This window comes from Epinephelus lanceolatus, chromosome 21 (assembly GCF_041903045.1).
Source record: "Epinephelus lanceolatus isolate andai-2023 chromosome 21, ASM4190304v1, whole genome shotgun sequence".
Classification (NCBI taxonomy): domain Eukaryota; kingdom Metazoa; phylum Chordata; class Actinopteri; order Perciformes; family Serranidae; genus Epinephelus; species Epinephelus lanceolatus.
In genome coordinates, this window is record NC_135754.1 from 27,388,529 (window position 1) to 27,409,428 (window position 20,900).

Consider the following 20,900-nt stretch of genomic DNA (forward strand, 5'->3'; position numbering starts at 1 on the left):
CAACCCGGGGTTTCAAGGCTGCAGCTGCAAGAAGGAATCTGAGTCCATCTCATTGATATGGATACACTGCCTCCTACATGCCAACATCGAACGTGTGGGTGCATTAATGCTCTTTAACCACCAGGTGATGCTACCGGTGCAGGATTTATTGTGCTCTCTGCTCTGCTGTGGTCTATTCAGCTGTGAGCAACAACACATTTAAAGTCTCAGCAGGCTCTGCAAAGACACAATTGATAGCGACAGCAAAGCAAACCTTCATAGCAGTTCAGCGTGAGGTAAAATTAATGTAGACACAGAAGCATAAATCAGTTTGTTTTTAACAGAGCAATAAAACGCACTATTCTCTCACAACATGTCCTTATAAAAACAAAACAGAGACATCAAACCATCACTATCATGAGGAAAAAAACTGCATACAAGATTACATCACTGTTGCGGTCTGCAGCAGAATAATTTTGTCTGAGAAAGGCTGATACAGTCTCAGTAGGATGTTGCTTTTGCAGCTCTGAAAAACTCCCCTCTCCTCTTGTAGACAGTAAAGCACATGCAGTGCTGGCAATCTTTGAACTCTCCAGACAGAGCACTGTGAAATAATGTGACACATTGAGGCCTTAAGATTAAAGAGATAGTTTGGATCTTCTGTAGTGGGGATGTATGACATGCTCATCCACAGTCAGTGTGTTACCTACAGTAGATGGTGGTCAGCAGTACGTCCATAGAAGCTAAGCAATACACTGCTGTGGACGTCGGCAGCAGCAAAACATTTTAGCCACTTAAAAAAGTCATTCGCAGTTTAAGTGTACGCCATATTGAGAATATTTTCACCACTTTACCTTGCTGCAGACAGCCCTTTTAATTCCCTGTTTATGCTCTTGTGAAAGCCACCAGACTCCATTGACTAAAACAGCAATTTTAGCTTGCTGAACGCGGTCTAGCTATGGTCTACTGCTGCCTCGGTTTGTTTGTGTTATTGTGTGACTTTGGTGAATCGGCACTAACCTTTAAGTGTCAAAGTCACAAAATGAGACTAATTAACTATCTAATCGAGGCAGAGGTAGATCAGCAGCTCCCTATTCAGCAGGGTTAAATTACTCTTTTTATCAATGGAATCTGGTTTGAAGGGAGCGATGTAACGGCTTCAGTTGCCCGTCTTTTCTTTAGGTACCTAAAACACATTTTGCCGCTGCCACCTTCCACAGCAGTACATCACTTAACCTCCATGCTGGCTCTCGTACCTGCTTCTCTAAATTAGGGGCATGCCGACAAACATGTACTGCATGTAACACACTGACGATGGGTAAGAACCTCATACAACCCCACTTGAAAAAGTCTAAACTATCCCTTTAATGTGCAGAAGTTGCACTACTGTTGCAGCTCCTCGTGGGATATTTAGCTGGAACTACTTTGAATAACATTCAGAGCATCCTGTTGACCTTAATTTGTTCCATGTCACACCTCCTTCTCTCCCTGCTTTTCATGTCTCCACCAAAAACTATAAGGCCACATCCTAGCAGACTGTTGAATTTTTTTCCTCACATATACAGTCTATGTGTTTACCTTAATTTCTTTTTCCTAAGCTCTATACATGCTTTAAATGGAACACACCCCTCTTGGTCTTCAAACTTATATTAAGTCATTTCTAAAAATGATTAATCACTGGTTTTGGTGCATGATTAAAGGCATGGTAACAACTCCTATATAAAGACCTTCTCCAGACAGAAAAAAATGTGACAAAAGATTTTTTATTTTTTGTTTAAACTCCAGGTACGACCTTGTAAAAATGCAACAAAGCAGTCTCAGTAGCGCTGTGTCCTTAAATGCGGTGAGATCGCAGCCTTATCTTTCGCAGCCAAACAATGCCATCTGCTGGTCCGATTATATGAAATGATACTAATTGGCTAAACGTGTTTATTAAAGTGATACTCCACCCGACATGAATGACTGGAGACTCACACTCACCTCCTGCAGGCTTGAAAAGCGGCTGTAACAAGATCATAGTTCAGTTTGCATTCATGGGTTAAAAGGATTTCAATTTGTACTGCCACTTAAATAGTTCTGGGCGTGCTCGGTGATTAATTCTAATTAATACATTGATACATTCCAAATTTAAATCATATATTGATTGATCGAATGTGCATTTCAATTATAGTACATTAAAAAGCTCAAAATAATGACAAAAATTTAAATTCCCTGTTAATAACTCTGTTTAAATCATAAAGTAATAATTTTCAGATAAAATAGAACTGTAAACTTTTACTCCACCTATAATCTCATAATCCATGTATCCTGCTTTAAAACTCGCATTTCCATTTCACTTTAAGATTTTAAATTGTGAAAATGTAAGCTCACTATTAAAATCTCCTGCAGCTAACCCCAGTGTCTGTCCTCCATATGCTCAGTATGTCCCAACACTGGCATTTGCATCAGTATGTGGCAAATAAATCGATTAAATAGGAGGATAATTAGACAAATTTAAGGGTTTGCTTTGTTAATAAATGAGGATGATTGTTGAAATGCTTGGTTTATTAATAAAGTCTATGCCTTGTCAATGTGTCACACTGTTACAGAATATGCTTACATGTAGCTCAAGCCTTTATGTATGTATGACAGTGGGGAATAAGGCTGCAAAATGTTAATTAATTGTATTATTAGTATTATTTATTGCCCATGTATTGATCAAGTCGCCGCTTGACCGATCCCGAACCCCAACAGAAAGGTTTGTCAAGCCGTGTGATACGACGCTTCTGATTGGCTGCTGCGGCGAGCGCTCATAAAACGCTGTACGTGATTGGTCGAAGGGGCACTCTGCTCTTTTTTTCTCGCGATTGTTTCCCGTGTGGGTTAATGGCTCCTCCTGCTAGAGACTGAGACGGAGCTGGCACCGAGTAGCGATACGGGGGGAGCTGTAACACCACGGAGGAAAAAAAGCGATTACACCCCAAATACCAGCGGGTTTTTGATCGCAGTTGTTTGGGTGTATCCGGGAAAAGGGCTGTGCGGGTGGTAGTTTGGGTAGAGGGCTAAATTTAGAAGCGGGCGGTCGAGGATAGCAGTCTATTTTTCAACAACCAACTCCCCAGATGAACTCCGTCAGAGCCACCAACAGGAGACCCAGGCGAGTGTCGAGGCCGCGCCCGGTGCAGCCCGAACGGAACAACGGGGATAGAGGTAAGCTAGGCCACTGCCAGCTAATGTTTTAACACGAAGCCGTGTCAGGCGGAACCGTCTTCACATGGCCCTCGTTTTCCGCCACTGGCCTGTTCTCCACTCCTGGAGACGGCAGGTTCAGCAGGAAAACCCGAGGCTTCTTGCTCTGTGGCTTAGGCCAGGCCGCGCTTTGTTTGGCTTGAGTGATTGGGGCTAGCTAACACCGCTAGCTAGCTTACCAGGTTATGTGGAGGTTGGGGGTTGTCTTCGCCTTAACGTAATGCGTATGTAGCTAAACGGCCAACATTAATAGCGCATATTCAGGTAACCTCAGCTTGAGGTAAAAGGATCAAGTACACAGGCTCTAACCACAATCTGCGTGTCTCCTCGGCCGTCGCATTCCCAGCTGTCACTAACGATTCCGAGGGTGTAAATCTGCGGCGTCTTTGGACTGCCATTTTTGGGGTGTAACGTTAACAAAAACATTAGCAACGAATGGGGGCAATGCTACCAGCTAGCTGCCCCCAGCTTCAAGAGGCCACACAAGATCAGCTGTGATAGATGATACGGTGTGGTTTGGGTGAAATCACCGAGTGCATTTTCTGCGCTCGGGGCTGTAGTTCAAAGCTATCGTAGCCCAGCACACTGAACCCACATCCCCTTCCTTGTTCTCGGAGCCTGCTAGCCGTAGCTCGATTTGTTTACACCGCGGATTTGCCAGCTACGCAGTTCAGTTTTTAGCCATTAGCCGCACGTCTGATCGACTTCATCTGCGGCCCTTAATTTGACAGCACCATAAAAGATGGGTCTGCTTCTGCACATACAGGGCTCAGAGACAGACACGCATATTCTGCCCGATATCAGCTGTGAATGACTAGACATGAAAGGCTGGTTATGTGTCTGCAGGGGGTGCATCTGCCATTATCAATCACTAACCTTTGTCTGCCTTACCAACTATTACCATGTCTGTCAGCCTGCGCAGTGTGCATACAGCATGTGAGCTGAATACACACCGTTGTGTCATAAATGTACAGAGCGTCAGTGAGATTTTGTTTGTTGTGTGTTTGAGCAAAATAGAGATGATTTAGCTTCTCAGAGACATACACAATGCTTCTTTTTTTAAATTGCATGGCCTTGGTCTATACTGCAGCCTTGTGCACTGAAGTGCCTCTTGAGAAAGTGGTGTATGTATAGGAAATCTGTTTTCCCTTTTGTCCAGATGAGGAGGCTCCTGCAGCAGCTGCAGCAGAGATGGCTATTGAGGAGTCCGGTCCAGGAGCTCAGAACAGTCCCTACCAGCTTCGACGCAAGACCCTGCTTCCCAAGAGAACCGCTGCTGCCTCTGCCACCGCCTCTGCCTGCCCCAGCAAGGGCCCAATGGAGGTTAGACTGAACTATTAAAATGCATTTTTTTTGTGCATCGGCTGCAGTGTGCAGGTCTACAGACTTCAGTGTGTGAATGAGAGAGGATTGCTGATTGATTGCGTTCTCCTTTGAAAGAACAATGATTTTGTGACAGAGCAGTAAATTTTCCAGTTGATTACTTAGCGCTCAAGTCTTGGCATGGGGTTGATATCTTATTTCCCCTCTTTTACAGGGAGCTTCCACTTCATCAACAGAGGCCTTTGGCCATCGAGCCAAGCGGGCACGAGTGTCCGGTAAGAGCCACGACCTGCCAGGTGTGTGTTAAATCTCTGCAACTGGGGCAAGCAGACTGTTAGCGTTTCTCTCTTTTAAAAAAAAAAATCTCCATTGATTTTTGTGTGTGTCTGCTGGTAAATCTTGTTCCTTTGCAATCCATTAAATGGCATGACTCGATAGTTTAATGTGCTTGGGTTGAAAATATTATTTTCTAAAGCTTACATTGTGAGTGTGTGTGTGTGTGTGTGTGTGTGTGTGTGTTTTTAGCAGCCCCAGCAGAGCAATATCTGCAGCAGAAGCTTCCAGATGAGGTTGTTTTGAAGATCTTCTCCTACTTACTGGAACAGGACCTTTGTCAGGCAGCCTGCGTCTGCAAGAGATTCAGCCAGCTTGCCAATGACCCCATCCTATGGTGAGTGCTGCCGAAGAGATGGAAACTTGTCTTTTCCTGTTTCAAACATCTGTCATTAAAATTCAGTCAACTGTTGTATTTAATATTCCAGGAAGCGTCTATACATGGAGGTGTTTGAGTACACGCGTCCCATGATGCACCCTGAGCCAGGCAGGTTCTACCAAGTCAGCCCTGAGGAGCATGAACACCCAAACCCCTGGAAGGAGAGCTTCCAACAGCTGGTAAGAAAGTGTTTTCTGAAGCGCATCAATGTCTTCACGTGGACATGGTTTATTTTATTGTCTCCCTTCCTTACATTTTCTCTATGTATTAAAAATAAACAACGAGCAGCTCTGAAAAGTCATATATGGCCTTGTAGTAAAATCCATGCCACTCAGTTGGGTAATAAAATCTGGCCTGGGAAAAGGAGCGCCTGTAAAGTTAAAACACTTTGCTCACACACATTAGAAAGAGAATCAATGTGCGTGTATTTATTTTTTAAATATCTCCATATGTACAGGGAGAAATGGAAGCATAGTTATAGCTGTATAACATGGATATGCACTCAGGGAAATGCACTTGATTAAACAGTTGAAGGAAAAACCACAGTCAAATAAACTCGACTTAAAAATGGCTTTTGCCTAAGTGCTTGTGTCTAATCTACAGATGCTTAAAATAACAATTTGGTCAATTACTGTTTGGATTTTTTATTGGTGTATATTTTGTTTGTTGTTATTTATTCCCCCTTTTGTAACAGAGAAACAAAGATCTTCATAATAAAAAATAACATCACGGTTTAAAAGTCATTTAGCTTTTTGTTACACTATCTTTGAATTAACACACATTCAGTCATACACATGTATGAAACAACATTAAACATCTTACATGAAAATTTTTTTTTGATAACTGCTTTAAAAGACTTTGTATGTCATAATTTCCTCTCTAATATTTATTTTATGTCACAGTTAAAACATCCACAAATTTCTTCCTCAAACAACCATATTTAGCAAACTTTCTCGCCAAAAACTACATTTTAACAAAGTTACATTTGAACACATCATGACAACTTATAATTTACCTTCACCCAATACTCAGTTTTACTAAATCGAGTTTGAATGCATCATAATGTAACTCAATGCAACCTCTGTCAGCTGTTCGTTCCAGCCACCAACTTCTAACAGCTAACGTTAACTAGCTCTCTTCCTGCCGATGTCAACACATATTTGTTGTTCACCATGTAACATTATCAGGGAAACAATAGTGTACGTCCTCTGATGCATCAGTAGCGAGTGGACTGCGTCCTATCCTGCTTTTTCGCCCAACCAAAATTGATGTTACATGACAGAGAAACATTACCTACTGCTAACAGTGAACCGCTTCTTATTTGCCATTAGGCCAGTGGCGGCCAACAAGGCAAATATCGTCTTATACTACTGTTTGGTATCAGCTACTATTGGTGCATCCTTAGAATCAGTGTCTTTATGTTTATTTTTGGAATATCGCAATAGGCACTGGGAGAAATGGAAGCATAAGCCCTTTTTAAACAGGAATTGAGCAAATTTGCAGGAAAGCCCAATCAGTCTTTATTCAGCATTGGCAGTATAAAAACAAAATCAGGGAGTTCAGCAAAATGCTGCCTGCCTACTTTTGTTTATACAGAATGCGGCTTTTTGGGGGCAATGGGGGGCGTGAGCAAGTAACAAAACGTGTAGCGAGTGTGGCGTAAACAGTGACGTGGGAGGGAAGCTGCGGCTGGTCAGTCCTTCGGCGATTCTCTCATAAGTTGGCCCATCCTTCACCGTCCCCGTCATCTGCTGGTTAATGGCCTCTTCGTTTGCGAGGACAAGGAGGGCGCGCAATTCTTTGTCTCCCCAGTTGATCATCTTTACAGTGTCTGTCAGGTTTGCGTTTCTCTCTTGCTACTAGCTGCTTGTTCCTGCTATCAGCTGTTTCCTGTTTATCCACCGCCAGTGGGTCGCACTTGCGGCGTCATCAGCAGCTCCTCCCACAAGTCATCAACAGCCCCTCCCGTGGCAGAAGGGTGCCTTGTTCATTTTAAACCAAAAAAGATTCCGCCAATATGTCTACCCCTACGTGGCGGAAAATTTGGCACCTTGGATCAACTCACCAATCCGGCTCTGTGTGTCTAAACGCCTGCAGCTTGCCGGCAAAACGACCCAACATTTGCAGAAAATCTGTCAGTGCAAAAGGGGCTATAGATTATCATTCTATAACATGGATGTGCACTGCGGACACGGGCTCGATTTCAGCAACTGTAAGCATTAAAATAAAAGAACAACAGTCAAATAAATTTGTCTTTTCAAGTGCTTTAATCTCTTATCATAATGATCTGGAAATGACAACAAGCTACTGTTCCTAAGTGTCTTTTTACTGGGTTAAATTAGGTCTTTAAGTTTTACGACCAGTAGCTGACAAAACTCAGTTCAGTTTTACAATGAAAGCTCTCAGTTCATTCACAGACAGACCAGTTTATCTTAACATTGTCCGAGGTCCTCAGGGTAGCAGAAGGCAAACATGTTTGCTTAATGTAAGAGGAGAAATCAAAGTGATCGCAGTCATATTGTTTCTTTTTTATAATGATCACTTGACTCTTAAGGTTTTGCAGGGGTCCTGCCTCTTGCTACTGTTGCATACAAAGTTGTTCTGCGGATGTTAGTGGTTACCAATTTTAAGGTTCAGGGGTTGCAGGACAGGAACCAGTAGCCAAGGGGTCACACACAAACATTACTTTGTTTTAAAGGGTCGCAATCCAAAAACATCTTTAACCACTGATGTACACGGACTGTGTTGTGTTTTCTGGTATCTTCTCGTGTTGCACATTGAATTTGCACTGTTTTCTATTTAAAAACTGTCTGGAAGGGCTCCACAGTGAATCAAAGCATCATAGAAATTACATCTGGCCAAGTGCAAAATCCAAATAGCAGGAGCTATAATTTTTTGATATAGGTTAAATCTGTCACAACATAATACTAGAAATGAAGCATTATTGTGCTACAGAGATGCCCGGCCTGTAAATCATATTTCAGATGTATGGGAACATGCTTGTTTGGTACACACCCCAGCAAAAATCACATCACCACCATCATTTTTATATTTTTTTTCAGTGAAAATGAAATGCACAAATTACAATTCCCACTCAAATCACTACACACAGTCACATTCATTCATCCATTTTCTGTAACCGCATATCCTGTCATGGGTCACAGGGGGCTGGAGCCTATCCCAGCTGACATTGGGTGAGAAGCAGGGTACACCCTGGACAGGTCACCAGACTATCACAGGGCTGACACATAGAGATGGACAACCATTCACACTCACATTCACACCTACGGACAATTTAGAGTCACCAGTTAACCTGTATGTCTTTGGACTGTGGGAGGAAGCTGGAGTACCCAGAGGAAACCCACGCTGACTCCTCACACAAGGCCTCCCCCACTAGGTTTTCTGATGACCCTGTTGATGCTTTGGCGTGCTCACCAGTGACACATTTTGACTTTTGGTGTTTTCTGTGTTGCAGTACAAAGGTGCTCATGTAAAACCAGGCTTTGCCGAGCATTTCTACAGTAACCCCGGCAGATACAAAGGCAGAGAGAATATGCTGGTAAGAAAAAACTCTTCAGGATTTATTTCATAGCACTGACACTTATGCAAAGCACAGCTAATGTAAACACGCGCTTGCTTTCCCAAACTGCCTTGTGATGAATAGTAGGCGTGTGTATTCTGCCTGTAAGTGTTTGTACCTTCTCTCCTGCAGTATTATGACACCATTGAGGATGCGCTGGGCGGAGTACAAGAGGCCCACTTTGACGGTCTAATCTTCGTCCACTCTGGCATCTATACGGACGAGTGGATTTATATAGAGTCCCCCATCACCATGATCGGTGCAGGTAAGCATATTTCTTGCACTGAAAAGTACATAAGACTTTAGCTCAGTCGGTGCTTGTGCTGCACGCAATCAATACCTCTCTTAAAAAGACAGGATACACTCTGTGTTTGTCCATATGTATGAAGACGCTGATGAGTATTCTCCGCTTTCCCCTCAGCTCCCGGTAAAGTAGCAGACAAGGTGGTGATAGAGAACACAAGAGACTCAACGTTTGTCTTCATGGAGGGCTCAGAGGATGCCTATGTGGGATACATGACCATCAAGGTAAACATAGATCTTGTTTTCTCTTGATGTGACCTCTTTTCAAACAAACTTGGCTGTATATTAACGATCCTGTTCAGCAGTGTGATTGCTGGGCTCCACCGTTAAGCTATGTAGGCACACTGGGAAAGTCCACTTGTGTCTCTGATGTATTATTTATTCATAGTTGAGGATAAAATTATGATTATATCCCAAATTGGGACTTCTGGGATTCTCTAAACACGAACCACAAATGAGGTGAACAGCAAACACGAGCCTTGTAACGATGCTCCTGGGCTCCCGATAATAACCCTAAACTGTGTGGTCAACGAGAAAATTTCTCTCTGCAGTTTTGGGGATTGGAAAAGGACACTCTGACTAACCTATTAAAGAGAGAAAAAAGACAGAGTTGTCATCTGGTTACACTCAGCTTCCATCTTAAATCTGACATTGCATCCACAAATCACCAGAGATCAAGACCTGAATCTCTCATTCTAAGTTCACACTGATACGTAGCCATGCCAACATACTTGTTTTGCAGCGTCTGTCTTGTCTGTAACACTTGATATTGTTATTACTCCTCATTGGTTCGGGTGCACTGCGTGACAAGAGCTTGACAGCAGCGCTAGTCCAGCCTGTGGTGCTGATTGGCTGATCATTAAACTCCTAGTGGTGCTCATTGGATCATTTTTTTTATTTCAACCAAGAAACTGATGTTTCATGTCAAGATGCCAGACGAATCAGCCAACTCAAACTCGGTGGAGCGGTCCAAAGATTCGGACCTGCAAAATTGCTGTATAGAACTTTCAAAAGATAGCTTGTCATTATTGTATTGTTGCTTTAACTTATCATCATGAAGTAAATGTTGATTGCACAGTGTGATGGCTTTAGAAAAATGACACCATCAGCGTTTAGATTAGCTCCCTATAAGCCTCGCTTTCACTGTGCAACTCTGTCTGCCTTTAAGTACGATGTCTCCGAGTAAATGAAGGCTCGATTTACGGCACAAAGGAAGTGCATGAACCATTGTGCAACCAAAACAAGAAGAGGATAGCTTTTTTCTTCTGTAGCTATCCTTACTTGCGAAAGAGTATCGATGTAAGTTCTTTGGAGTTACTAGTAGAGCAGCACCAAAGTCAGAATTCACAATTTGAATAAAGTGATTTATCGTATTACATGAGTTAGTAAATAAGTTTTCTTTAATGATTAGATTTGTTTGTTTGTTTGTTGTCGCCAACAAACATGGATTGAAGCACAATATCTCTTCAGATAAAAACATTTTATGAGTTTTGGAAATTATTAAATCAATCTTTTTGTAATAAATTTTGACTTTCTGATCACATCTTTCGGATCACGAGTCGGAAACAGTCCTACGCATCCACCACTGGAATGTATTTCCACATATAGTTTAATGCTAGTAAAATAAGCTTATCCTAAAGTGCAACTGTGAAGATGTGCTGGGTTTAAACAGGAAAGAAAGCTGATCAGCAGTCAAATGATTTATAATTCGAATGTCAACATAATGAATGATGCTTCAAACTATTTGGTGCAGATGGCAGAACAACCCAAGTGACTGGAAAACAAAATGCACTTTTATAATGCAAGCAAGACGGTTTTGATATGAGCCGTGCACCATATTAAGGAGCTCAGGTGCTAGACATGAATGTAATCTAATAATAGATTTGTCAGAGTTTAATCAGTGTCATCCAATTCCAATCTATGTTGGTTATCTGGGTGGTTTTGTCTGAAAGTTAAACCAGCAAAAATAAGTTATGAGACAAATGTTTTCTATAATGTTAACGTTTCTCATTGGGTGCAGATTCTTCAGTGACAAAAAAGATATCCTCTCTGTATGTGACACTATCGATTATTCTGTCTCGTGGTGTAAGATATCGCCGTTTCCTGGTTGTTTCCTGTCTTCGGCTACAAGTATCAGTGGCACTAATGCCTCCAGTGGGGAGAGTCTGGTGTGGATGTGGTGGGTGGAAAGAAGCTTGATGTGTTGTCAGTAAGCGCAGCCGCTGTCTGACCTCTGCTACTCTTCTCTCCTCAGTTTAATCCTGATGATAAGTCGGCGCAGCACCACAACGCCCACCACTGTCTGGAGATCACGGTCAACTGCAGCCCCAACATCGACCACTGCATCATCCGCTCCACATGCACAGGTAACACACACACTGACCACTTGTTACTGGGGGAGGCAGCAGTGACATGAACACCAGTTGACAGATGCAGCATTGGCTCCACAAAAGACACATTTGCTTTCATGATTTCAGAATTTTGGCGTGTTGCTAAATGATGCGGGTGTTCATTATGTCCCAGGATGAGAGACTAAATTAGTCATTTGGGTCTTGGACTATGCTGAAACACCCCCTTTCAAAACCCTGGAGCAGTAGGATTTTTTTGGCAACTACTTTTATTATAGTGGTTTGTTCTCTCTCATGAAACATTTTGGGTTCTTGGGTTGCAGCTATGGGAAATCTGAAACACTCTGCCATTATTGCATGGTTTAACAAAACCCCTCTTGTACTGACGCTTAGTTTCCATCAGCCTGGGTCATGTGATTTAGTGTCTTTACATGTATCGTCTGGTGAAGACCATGTAGGAGGACATGTCACAGCATATTTAGCATTAATAAATTGTATGGAATCTACTTAAACCTAGAAAATATTTGTCTTTGAGTACAGTGTGTCAGTTCTTGTTTTCTGGCGTGTAAATACACAGTGTTGGGTTATGTGACTTGTGCATTAAAATCCAGACAGCTCTAGTCCTGCTAGTAACTACGTCATACATGTCTTGCGAGCAGTTGTCCCACGTGTTTGATATACTGTGTGAGCATGTGTGTGCACATAGTCATGGTAAATGTGATGGATAGGTGTTGGTTGGTGAGCCCCAGGGTTAGTTGTCCTTTCCTGATTGGCTGAGACCCTAACTGATACTTCATGGGGGTGCAGGAATGAAACTGCTGACCCAGGCTAATTCATTTGTCCACAAGGAGGTGCTCAAGGATTATTTCAAAGAGACATTTCACCCCAGAATAACTGTAGAGGTGTCTGTCTTCTCTCCAGTATAATGGAACTAGATGACACTCGGCTTGTGGTGCTCAAAGCGCCAAAGAATACATTTAACAGCAGTGTGTCTCCAGAAATCATGACCTGGTTACTCAAGATAATCCGCAGACCTTGTTGTGAGCAGTTTCATGTAGGAACTATTGTCTTCGTATGAAACTGCACAGAAAAAAACCCGTATTACCGTGCAGAGGAAAAGGTGCAGCTACTCACGGACAAGAGGCTGTTACGCTAGGCTAGCTCAGTGGTGCTAGGTGAGCTAGCAGTAGATGCACGCTTCGCTCTGTGCGGTGATTGGGTTGGCAGGTGTAGTTCAGTAGCCATTAAATCGTTCCTACCTGAAACTGCTCACAACAAGGTCTGTGGATTATCTTGAGTAACCAGGTCATGATTTCTGTAGAGACACAGTTTTGTTAAATGTATTTTTTGGCGCTTTGAGCACCACAAGCTGACTGCAATCTAGTTCCATTATATAGGAGAGAGAGCAGACATCTCTATGGACAATATCTCCAATACCCAACAACTCGCAGCGGAAAAACCTTTAGTTTTGATTTGGGGTGAACTGTCTGTTACGTGGCCATTTGAACAATAGGGATTCAAGTCTTTCTAAAAATATATAAAACTTCTGTCCATGTCATTGTAGATTTAATACCTTGTTTCTGTTATTTGACTGTGATAATGGAAGTGCTTGCAGCTCTATTGTAGTGTAACACTTCTGTTATTTTCCCCTGTGTTTAGTGGGTTCAGCTGTGTGTGTGAGTGGCCAGGGAGCGTGTCCGACCATCAAACACTGCAACATCAGTGACTGTGAGAACGTAGGACTGTACATTACAGATCACGCACAGGTAAGAAATTACTGTTCTCCTTCGATTTTAACACAAATCATTTGCTGTGAATGCACAAATGCTCCTCACAGCCCTCTGACTCCGTGTCCTCTTGTCTGTTTTCAGGGCATTTATGAAGACAATGAAATCAGCAACAATGCGCTAGCAGGAATTTGGGTGAAAAACCACGGTAATCCCATCATTAGACGTAACCACATCCACCACGGACGAGATGTCGGAGTGTTCACCTTCGATCACGGCATGGTAAATAAATAATAGCAGCTGTGTCGTGTCATACATTTCACCTGAAGAAGCACTGCAGACTGTCTAACACATGTCGTCTTTTCAGGGTTACTTTGAGAACTGTAACATCCACAGAAACCGCATAGCAGGCTTTGAGGTAAAGGCCTACGCCAACCCCACAGTGGTGCGCTGTGAGATCCATCACGGCCAAACGGGAGGCATCTACGTCCACGAGAAGGGACGGGGACAGTTTATAGAGAACAAAATCTATGCCAATAACTTCGCCGGGGTGTGGATCACGTCCAACAGCGACCCAACGATACGGTGAGGACGCACTTCACACAGGAAAGCATTTGTGGTAAACCTAAGGAGGGATTTAGGTACTGGTTGGGTGCAAAATTAGAGTTCAGTGAAGACGGCCAACATGGCTGACATCGATGAGGGCATCTGTCTCCATGCACATGTTTTTCCAAGATTGTGACAATTTCTCTTTTCCTTATATATCCAGGGGAAATGCTATATTCAACGGTAACCAAGGAGGGGTGTACATATTTGGAGATGGACGGGGTTTGATAGAGAGTAATGATATCTATGGTAACGCCTTGGCGGGAATCCAGATCCGAACCAACAGCTGCCCCATTGTACGGCACAACAAGATCCACGATGGACAGCACGGGGGCATCTATGTGGTAAATACACTCTTCAGTTTGGTTAAAACCTATCCTATCCTCAACTACAGATTATTTTTCTGTCAGAGGTTTTTGGCAGCTGATCCAGCTTTGTGTTTCAGCACGAGAAAGGCCAGGGGGTGATCGAGGAGAACGAGGTTTACAGCAACACGCTGGCTGGAGTCTGGGTGACCACGGGCAGCACTCCTGTCCTCCGCAAGAACCGCATCCACAGTGGCAAACAGGTAAGATCAACACGGCCAAACATTTCCCATTTAAATCCTATATAAAGCCTCAAGTAATCTGATTTAATTTCCTCTGCAGATGAAATAGAGTTGAATAAAAAAAAAAATCCTTTATTGACATTGTACAGAATACCAATGCGGGCTCTAAAATTATAAGTAAAATAAATGCAAGTCAGTGTTTCCCATGCATTTTTTAAGTAGTGGCAGCTCGCCATAATATCAGCATTGGCCTCCACATATTTATTCTTTACGATTACAAGGAGCAGTGTGTAGCATTAAGGATTGAGTGGCATCTAGCAGTGAAGATTGTTGATTTCACTCCCGCTTAGCATTCCATCAGTGTTCATTGTTCAGGCGGTCTTTACTGGGAGCCTAATTATCCATCGAGGTCTCTTGGTCTCCAAAACAAACGGACCAGGTGATTTAAACCAGTAAAAACACTGAATAAAACAGTTTTAGGTTTTAAAAAAAATGTTTGGAAAATGTTTTTCCAATGCCTGTCACAACGGAGGGGCTGCTAACTATGGTGGCCATGTGAAAACGCAAATGACCCTATCTAGAGCCAGTGTTTGGTTTGTCCGCTCCGACTCCATGGACTGTGTAGATATAAAGGGCTCAATGATTCTTATTTTAAGGTGATTATAAACTAAAGAAAACATACTTACTATATTGTATTCCATTTCTCCCACCATATTCCCCCAAATTCTTTAAAGTGGACCTTTAAAATCTGATAGGTGTCTGCAGTCTCCTCTGTGAAGTGCTGTAAAGTTTAGTTGATTCAAAACTCACATTAAACACACCCAAAACACACATTAAACATGGCTTAATAGAGACAATTTCAAACACAAGTACACAAATCAGCTTCACTATAACTCACAGCATTCACAGACAAACACTTGTCTTTATCTGGATACATTTTCCCCACAAATACAACATGCTAATGTTATTAGCACAAGCCTATGGCACTTAACATTGTATAAATTAGCCTAGTGGCTAGCAGAGATTTCCTCTGCTCATGTAAAGCCAGGAACAACAGCAACATTTAACAAAGGTAACATTATAAAATTCGGCTCCATTACAACTCACAAGGTTCACTGACAAAACAACTGTCTTATACTAATTTTCTGTGGAGGTGCATGTCGGGCTACAGTAGGCCGATTCGACACAGAAGGATAAATTCAGCTTTGAAGGAATGCTTTCCCTAGCTCCGTGTTCAGTTGAATTTGTGAAGGGGAAAAAAAACAGTTTTTTGTTTAAAACACAAAAGTCATTTGGACAATGAAGTATTCTTTTTATGTACTTATTATGTACTTTACATCTACAACGTCCTGACTGCTGTTGATCTAATCTCCTGAATGATCATCTGTCTCTTTTTTCTTAGGTTGGCGTGTATTTCTACGACAACGGGCACGGTGTGTTGGAAGACAATGACATCTACAATCACATGTACTCTGGTGTACAAATAAGGTAACAGTTAGCCATTATCAGCAGTGTTTTCACCTAACATACAAAATAAGAGACACTTTGTTAAACCAGATGATTCTACATGAAAGCATTGACACGTTACAGATTTTCTTTTCCCACTCAGTTGTACAAGAGTCAAATAGTTGTTGTTGAATCTTGACAGGACGGGGAGCAACCCAAAGATCAGGCGCAACAAGATATGGGGAGGCCAGAATGGAGGGATTTTAGTCTACAACTCAGGTCTGTATTTCTCGCTCTGCTGCAGCTCTGCTTTTCTCGTATGTAGTGAAGGTGTCTAATGCTCCTGTTTGACACAACAGGTCTGGGCTTCATCGAGGACAATGAGATCTTTGACAATGCCATGGCTGGGGTGTGGATCAAGACGGACAGCAACCCCACACTGAGACGGAATAAGATTCATGACGGCAGAGATGGAGGCATCTGCATCTTCAATGGAGGCAGAGGTACTTTGACACAATCTGTAGCCAGATGATTTAGAAAAAATGTCACACAGCTTCGGAAAAGTTCTTTTTGGTTGATATGTCTGTAAGTTAACAGTACAACTCACCCACAGTTTAACTTCACAAACTAAAATTTGTGCCTGTGAAGCGGGATTTAAAGTTGTGCAGCAGACCCTATGCAAGTCGCCTACGCCATTGTGAGCATTTATACTTGTGTGGTGGTATGTCTGTCACTCTGCAGTTACACCTCCAAAACACTAGTCTGCGATGGAGGTTTCTATGAAGTGCTGTAAAGTTTAGTTGAGTCAAAACACACATTAAACACACATTAAACACACATTAAACATGGCTTAATAGAGGCGATTTCAAACACAAGTACACAAATCAGCTTCACTATAACTCGCAGCATTCACAGACAAACACTTGTCTTTATCTGGACACATTTTCCCCACAAATACAACATGCTAACATTATTAGCACAAGCCTATGGCATTTTACATTGTATAAATTAACCTAGCAGCTAGCGATCTTTCCCTCTTCTCATATGAAGCCAGGGACAACAGCAACATTTAACAAAGGTAACATTACAAAATTCAGCTCCATTACAACTCACAAGGTTCACTGACAAAACAACTGTCTTATACTAAACACGTTTTCCAAACAAATATAACATGCTAATGTTATTAGCACAAGCCATTTTACATTGTATAAATTAGCCTAGTGATGAGCGGAGATTTCCTCTGCTCATATGAAGCCAGGATAAATCGCAAACAAGACTTAAAATGCTATTTTTGTGGAGGCTTTATTGACTATAATAGACAGGAGGTCTGCGTCGCCGCGATGAGTAGTTACATTTCTGGGGAGGTGCACGTCAGGCTATGGCGTAGGTTATGGCATCGATTCAACGCAGAAGTATAAATTCTGCCCAAGTCTACAGTTTGAACCATGACATTGTTATCTCTGTAGGTCTGCTGGAAGAGAACGACATCTTCAGGAACGCACAGGCCGGTGTGCTCATCAGCACCAACAGCCACCCGATACTCCGCAAGAACCGCATTTTTGACGGCTTCGCTGCAGGTAAGCTTTTTTTTTTTTCAAAAGTAGCTTCATGTAAGCACATAATGTCTCAGTGTATGTTTCCTTTTGGTGCTGATGACTCATTTCTTTCCCCTCTCCAGGTATTGAAATCACTAACCACGCCACAGCCACACTCGAGGGCAACCAGATCTTCAACAATCGCTTTGGAGGCCTGTTTCTGGCCTCTGGAGTCAACGTCACCATGAAAGGTAACTAGCTGCATTAAAGCTTCGCCCAGTCTGGTTACAACATGTCTGTATCTGCTTTCTGATCGTATTTTCTGTCCCTCCTGTGTCAGACAATAAGATTCTGAATAACCAGGATGCCATTGAGAAGGCAGTGAGCAGGGGACAGTGCCTCTACAAGATCTCCAGCTACACCAGTTACCCCATGCACGACTTCTACAGGTAACTTGCATCCGATAAAGAGTACAGCATGTTATTAGAACGCTTAAGTAGAGCTGAAATGATTAATGCCGGCCAATACCACTTTCACTACCGCAGCCAAATTTCCAACATCAGAATAAGTTGCTCGATGGATGAAGATATTTGATCATGCAGCTGCGGCAAGGACAGTGTCTTTGTCCACGGGATGCCCGCTCTAACCACTAAGCTTTTAGACGCCCTGGACAGGCCCTTTTTAAGACGTCACCTTGGTCTTTAGGACCATTTGTATTGATTTTATTTTCCATAATTGTGTTGTGTGAACGAATCTGTTTTGCCTCCCCAGGTGTCACACCTGTAATACAACAGATAGGAACGCCATCTGTGTAAACTGCATCAAAAAATGCCACCAAGGGCACGATGTAGAGTTTATACGGCACGATCGGTAAGACATTCTTGGCTCCTTTACATTTTTTCTGACCAACAATTGTTTTATTTATTTGAGGGAATGAATTAAGGAATTTATGTTTCTGTTTATTTAAAAAAAAAAACCTGAAAATTAGTTTTATTTTCTGGCACTTATTTGAGGCGACTGGTTCCTAATCTGTGACGTCTGTCCCCTCCAGGTTTTTCTGTGACTGTGGAGCAGGAACGTTGTCCAACCCATGCACGCTGGCCGGAGAGCCCACACACGACACAGACACTCTGTATGACTCGGCGCCACCCATCGAGTCCAACACGCTGCAACATAACTGAAGGCGTCTGGTCCAGTTACACTCTCTCACACAAGCATATAAACACATTACATCGCACCACAGCCACACACCCACACGTACACACCCACACACAGTCACATACACACATCCACTTGCAGCCATAAGGACCCAGAGAGACTCTGTGATTGCGGCGCTCTCAGATGGGATCGAGGTGAAAGAGGCTGCGGAGGAAGCAGCTTCCTGCCCGCTGCAGTCGAGACACGCTGCAGCGGCGACAGGCTCCACCAGAGGGAGCAGAGGAGCTGAGGTAGACTGACAGAACGGCCACAAGAGATTTCCTCACTGGAGTATTTCTTATTGCAGTCTGTAGACAAAGAAGAAGAGAAGGGCTACGCAGAGAGGCTGTCAATGGCGCCACTTTGGCAGCGCGTGAAGATCCCCCACCCCCACCCCACACACCCCTGGTGTTATTCCTCGGCTCCCAGCCCACTTTTTCTTCTTCTTCCTCACAAGAACTGCTGTCAAAGAGACTTCCTGCTTCCTCGCAGCTGCCATCCCCATTGGCTGCCCAGGCAGTTGTAACTAGGCAACGGATGGGCGGATGTTGCTCTGTTGTGTGTGGATAAAGAGCAAGATTGTGTGTGTGATGGAGCACTTGGGCTTTTTTAAGAAAAAAAAATGTTCTGATCAATGGATTTTATTTCGATGCTTTCTCATGTAGTTTTGTATTTTCAAGCAAAAAGCTGACTGTATTTGAATGTCTTTTATTTTATTATATATTATTATAATTATTATTATTTTTTCTTTGGTTAGCATCCCTCCTCCCTCCCCGACTCCAAGGCAGAGCGCAGAGACTCAAACGTCCCAGTGGTGAAAGTTCTTTCTGTGAAAGAGAATCTCGTTTAAACACTAAAAACCCTCTCCAGTATATTAGCTTAAACGGCAGGTGGAGGGGCTCCACGCTTGTATAAAGGTGTGTATGTGAGTGTGTAAATGTGTGTTGTGTACAGTGAAAGTTGTGCGTGTGTATATGTTTATAAGTTGATGCAGTCAGTGTTTTGTGGAGAGGGTTTCAATGGGAGGCGTCAGAGCTCCTTTGAACTGGAACTGAAGAGTCAGTCTGCAGTCCTTCTCCCCACCCTGACCCCCACCCCTGTCCTCCTCCCCCTTCTCTCCCCCGTGTATCGTGGTGACTGTGGCTCCTCATGCAGCCTGAATCGTATGCATGTACCATAACATCTAGACTTAATATATTGTGAAGTATTCAATAACCATTATGTAGATGCTAGTTGGAATTCAAAAAGGGGTATACTTTCTTAGAAAGACAAAAAAAGAAAACAGGAAACTGGCCATTTCTAAGAAAATAAAACTTTATTAGATCACAGGTGTCTGTCTTTAAATTCACGTCCTGCAGAATTACTAAGAAATGTTTGGTTTTATGCAACAAAATGCCCCCGGGGAAGCCCCAGGAGTAGAGAAGGGAGCTGATGTGATTTTATTGATACCAGTGCCATCGATACCCAGTGTTCCCACGTTTTCGTGGACAAAATTTCAAAGCTTTTCTGTGACTTTTCAAGGACCCATAATTTTTTTTGTCTTGACAGATTTGCTCCAGTCTGTTAAAACTCAATTTCAGCTAGCTTGCATACATGAAGGGAGACGTGGGGTAAAAATAAGGAAACGCACTTGACGGTAAACAAAACGTCACATTGACTGACACTAGAGCTTCAGGACATGAACAACTACAGAGAATAAATGTGCTGTTACGTAATGTGGACACAACAAAATTCCACGACTTCAAAATGTTTCTTATGCATTCCATGGCTTTTTGAGGCCTGGAAATTGTGATTGACTGTTCCAGGTTTTCCATGACAGTGGGAACCGTGGATTCCCTTGTTGATCCCTGATCACTTTTCTATGTGGAAGGAAAGTAGGGAAGGTTCCCATGGTCATGGAAAACCTGGAAAAGTCATGGAATTAGTAAATGGACTGCACTCGTGGAGCGCCTACCAGTCTTCTGACCACTCAAAGCACTTGTACACTACATGTCACATTCACACGCTGATGGTTGAGGCTACAAAACATGGCACCACCTGCTACTCAGTAACCACACATGCACTCATTGCCAGTGCATGCTCTCCCTCATGAGCCACAGCCGCCCCAAAACACTGACGGTTTTGGGAAAGTCATGGTATGTTGTTTTGTTGAACGAAATAGTACAGTAATCTTCCGCTGTGAGCAACCTTCCATGCAATTCAGCGCAACGACAAATGTATGTCTGTAGCTGTCAGTGTATCGTAGCTCTAAAACGCACCTGTGTTTTATTATCGTATGTTGCTTCATTTTCTCCCCACAATCCTTCTCTCAAGCTGAAATTAGGTTTGAGAAGAGTTTGAATCTCACGCTGGCCAAGATTTTAAAAATG

At 42.8% G+C, this 20,900-nt stretch overlaps 1 protein-coding gene across 4 annotated transcripts; it reads left to right on the forward strand.

The window, feature by feature from the left end:
* Positions 1-2,836: 2,836 nt before the first annotated feature.
* Positions 2,837-19,859, forward strand: fbxo11b (F-box protein 11b). Of its 4 annotated transcripts, none has more exons than XM_033611324.2 (22): positions 2,837-3,168; positions 4,367-4,530; positions 4,745-4,826; positions 5,056-5,200; positions 5,292-5,421; positions 8,718-8,801; positions 8,955-9,087; positions 9,244-9,350; positions 11,380-11,491; positions 13,133-13,239; positions 13,345-13,482; positions 13,568-13,785; positions 13,970-14,150; positions 14,252-14,374; positions 15,756-15,841; positions 16,002-16,078; positions 16,159-16,302; positions 17,266-17,376; positions 17,478-17,585; positions 17,675-17,783; positions 18,106-18,204; positions 18,386-19,859. In XM_033611324.2, the coding sequence occupies exons 1-22, from the start codon at positions 3,081-3,083 to the stop codon at positions 18,513-18,515; spliced, it is 2,676 nt and encodes an 891-aa protein (XP_033467215.1). In that variant the 5' UTR covers positions 2,837-3,080; the 3' UTR covers positions 18,516-19,859. The 4 variants fall into 4 exon arrangements, with proteins under 4 accessions (XP_033467215.1, XP_033467216.1, XP_033467217.1 ...); XM_033611325.2 differs by having other exon boundaries at positions 5,059-5,200; XM_033611326.2 differs by having other exon boundaries at positions 4,745-4,805.
* The last annotated feature ends 1,041 nt before the right edge of the window (positions 19,860-20,900 follow it).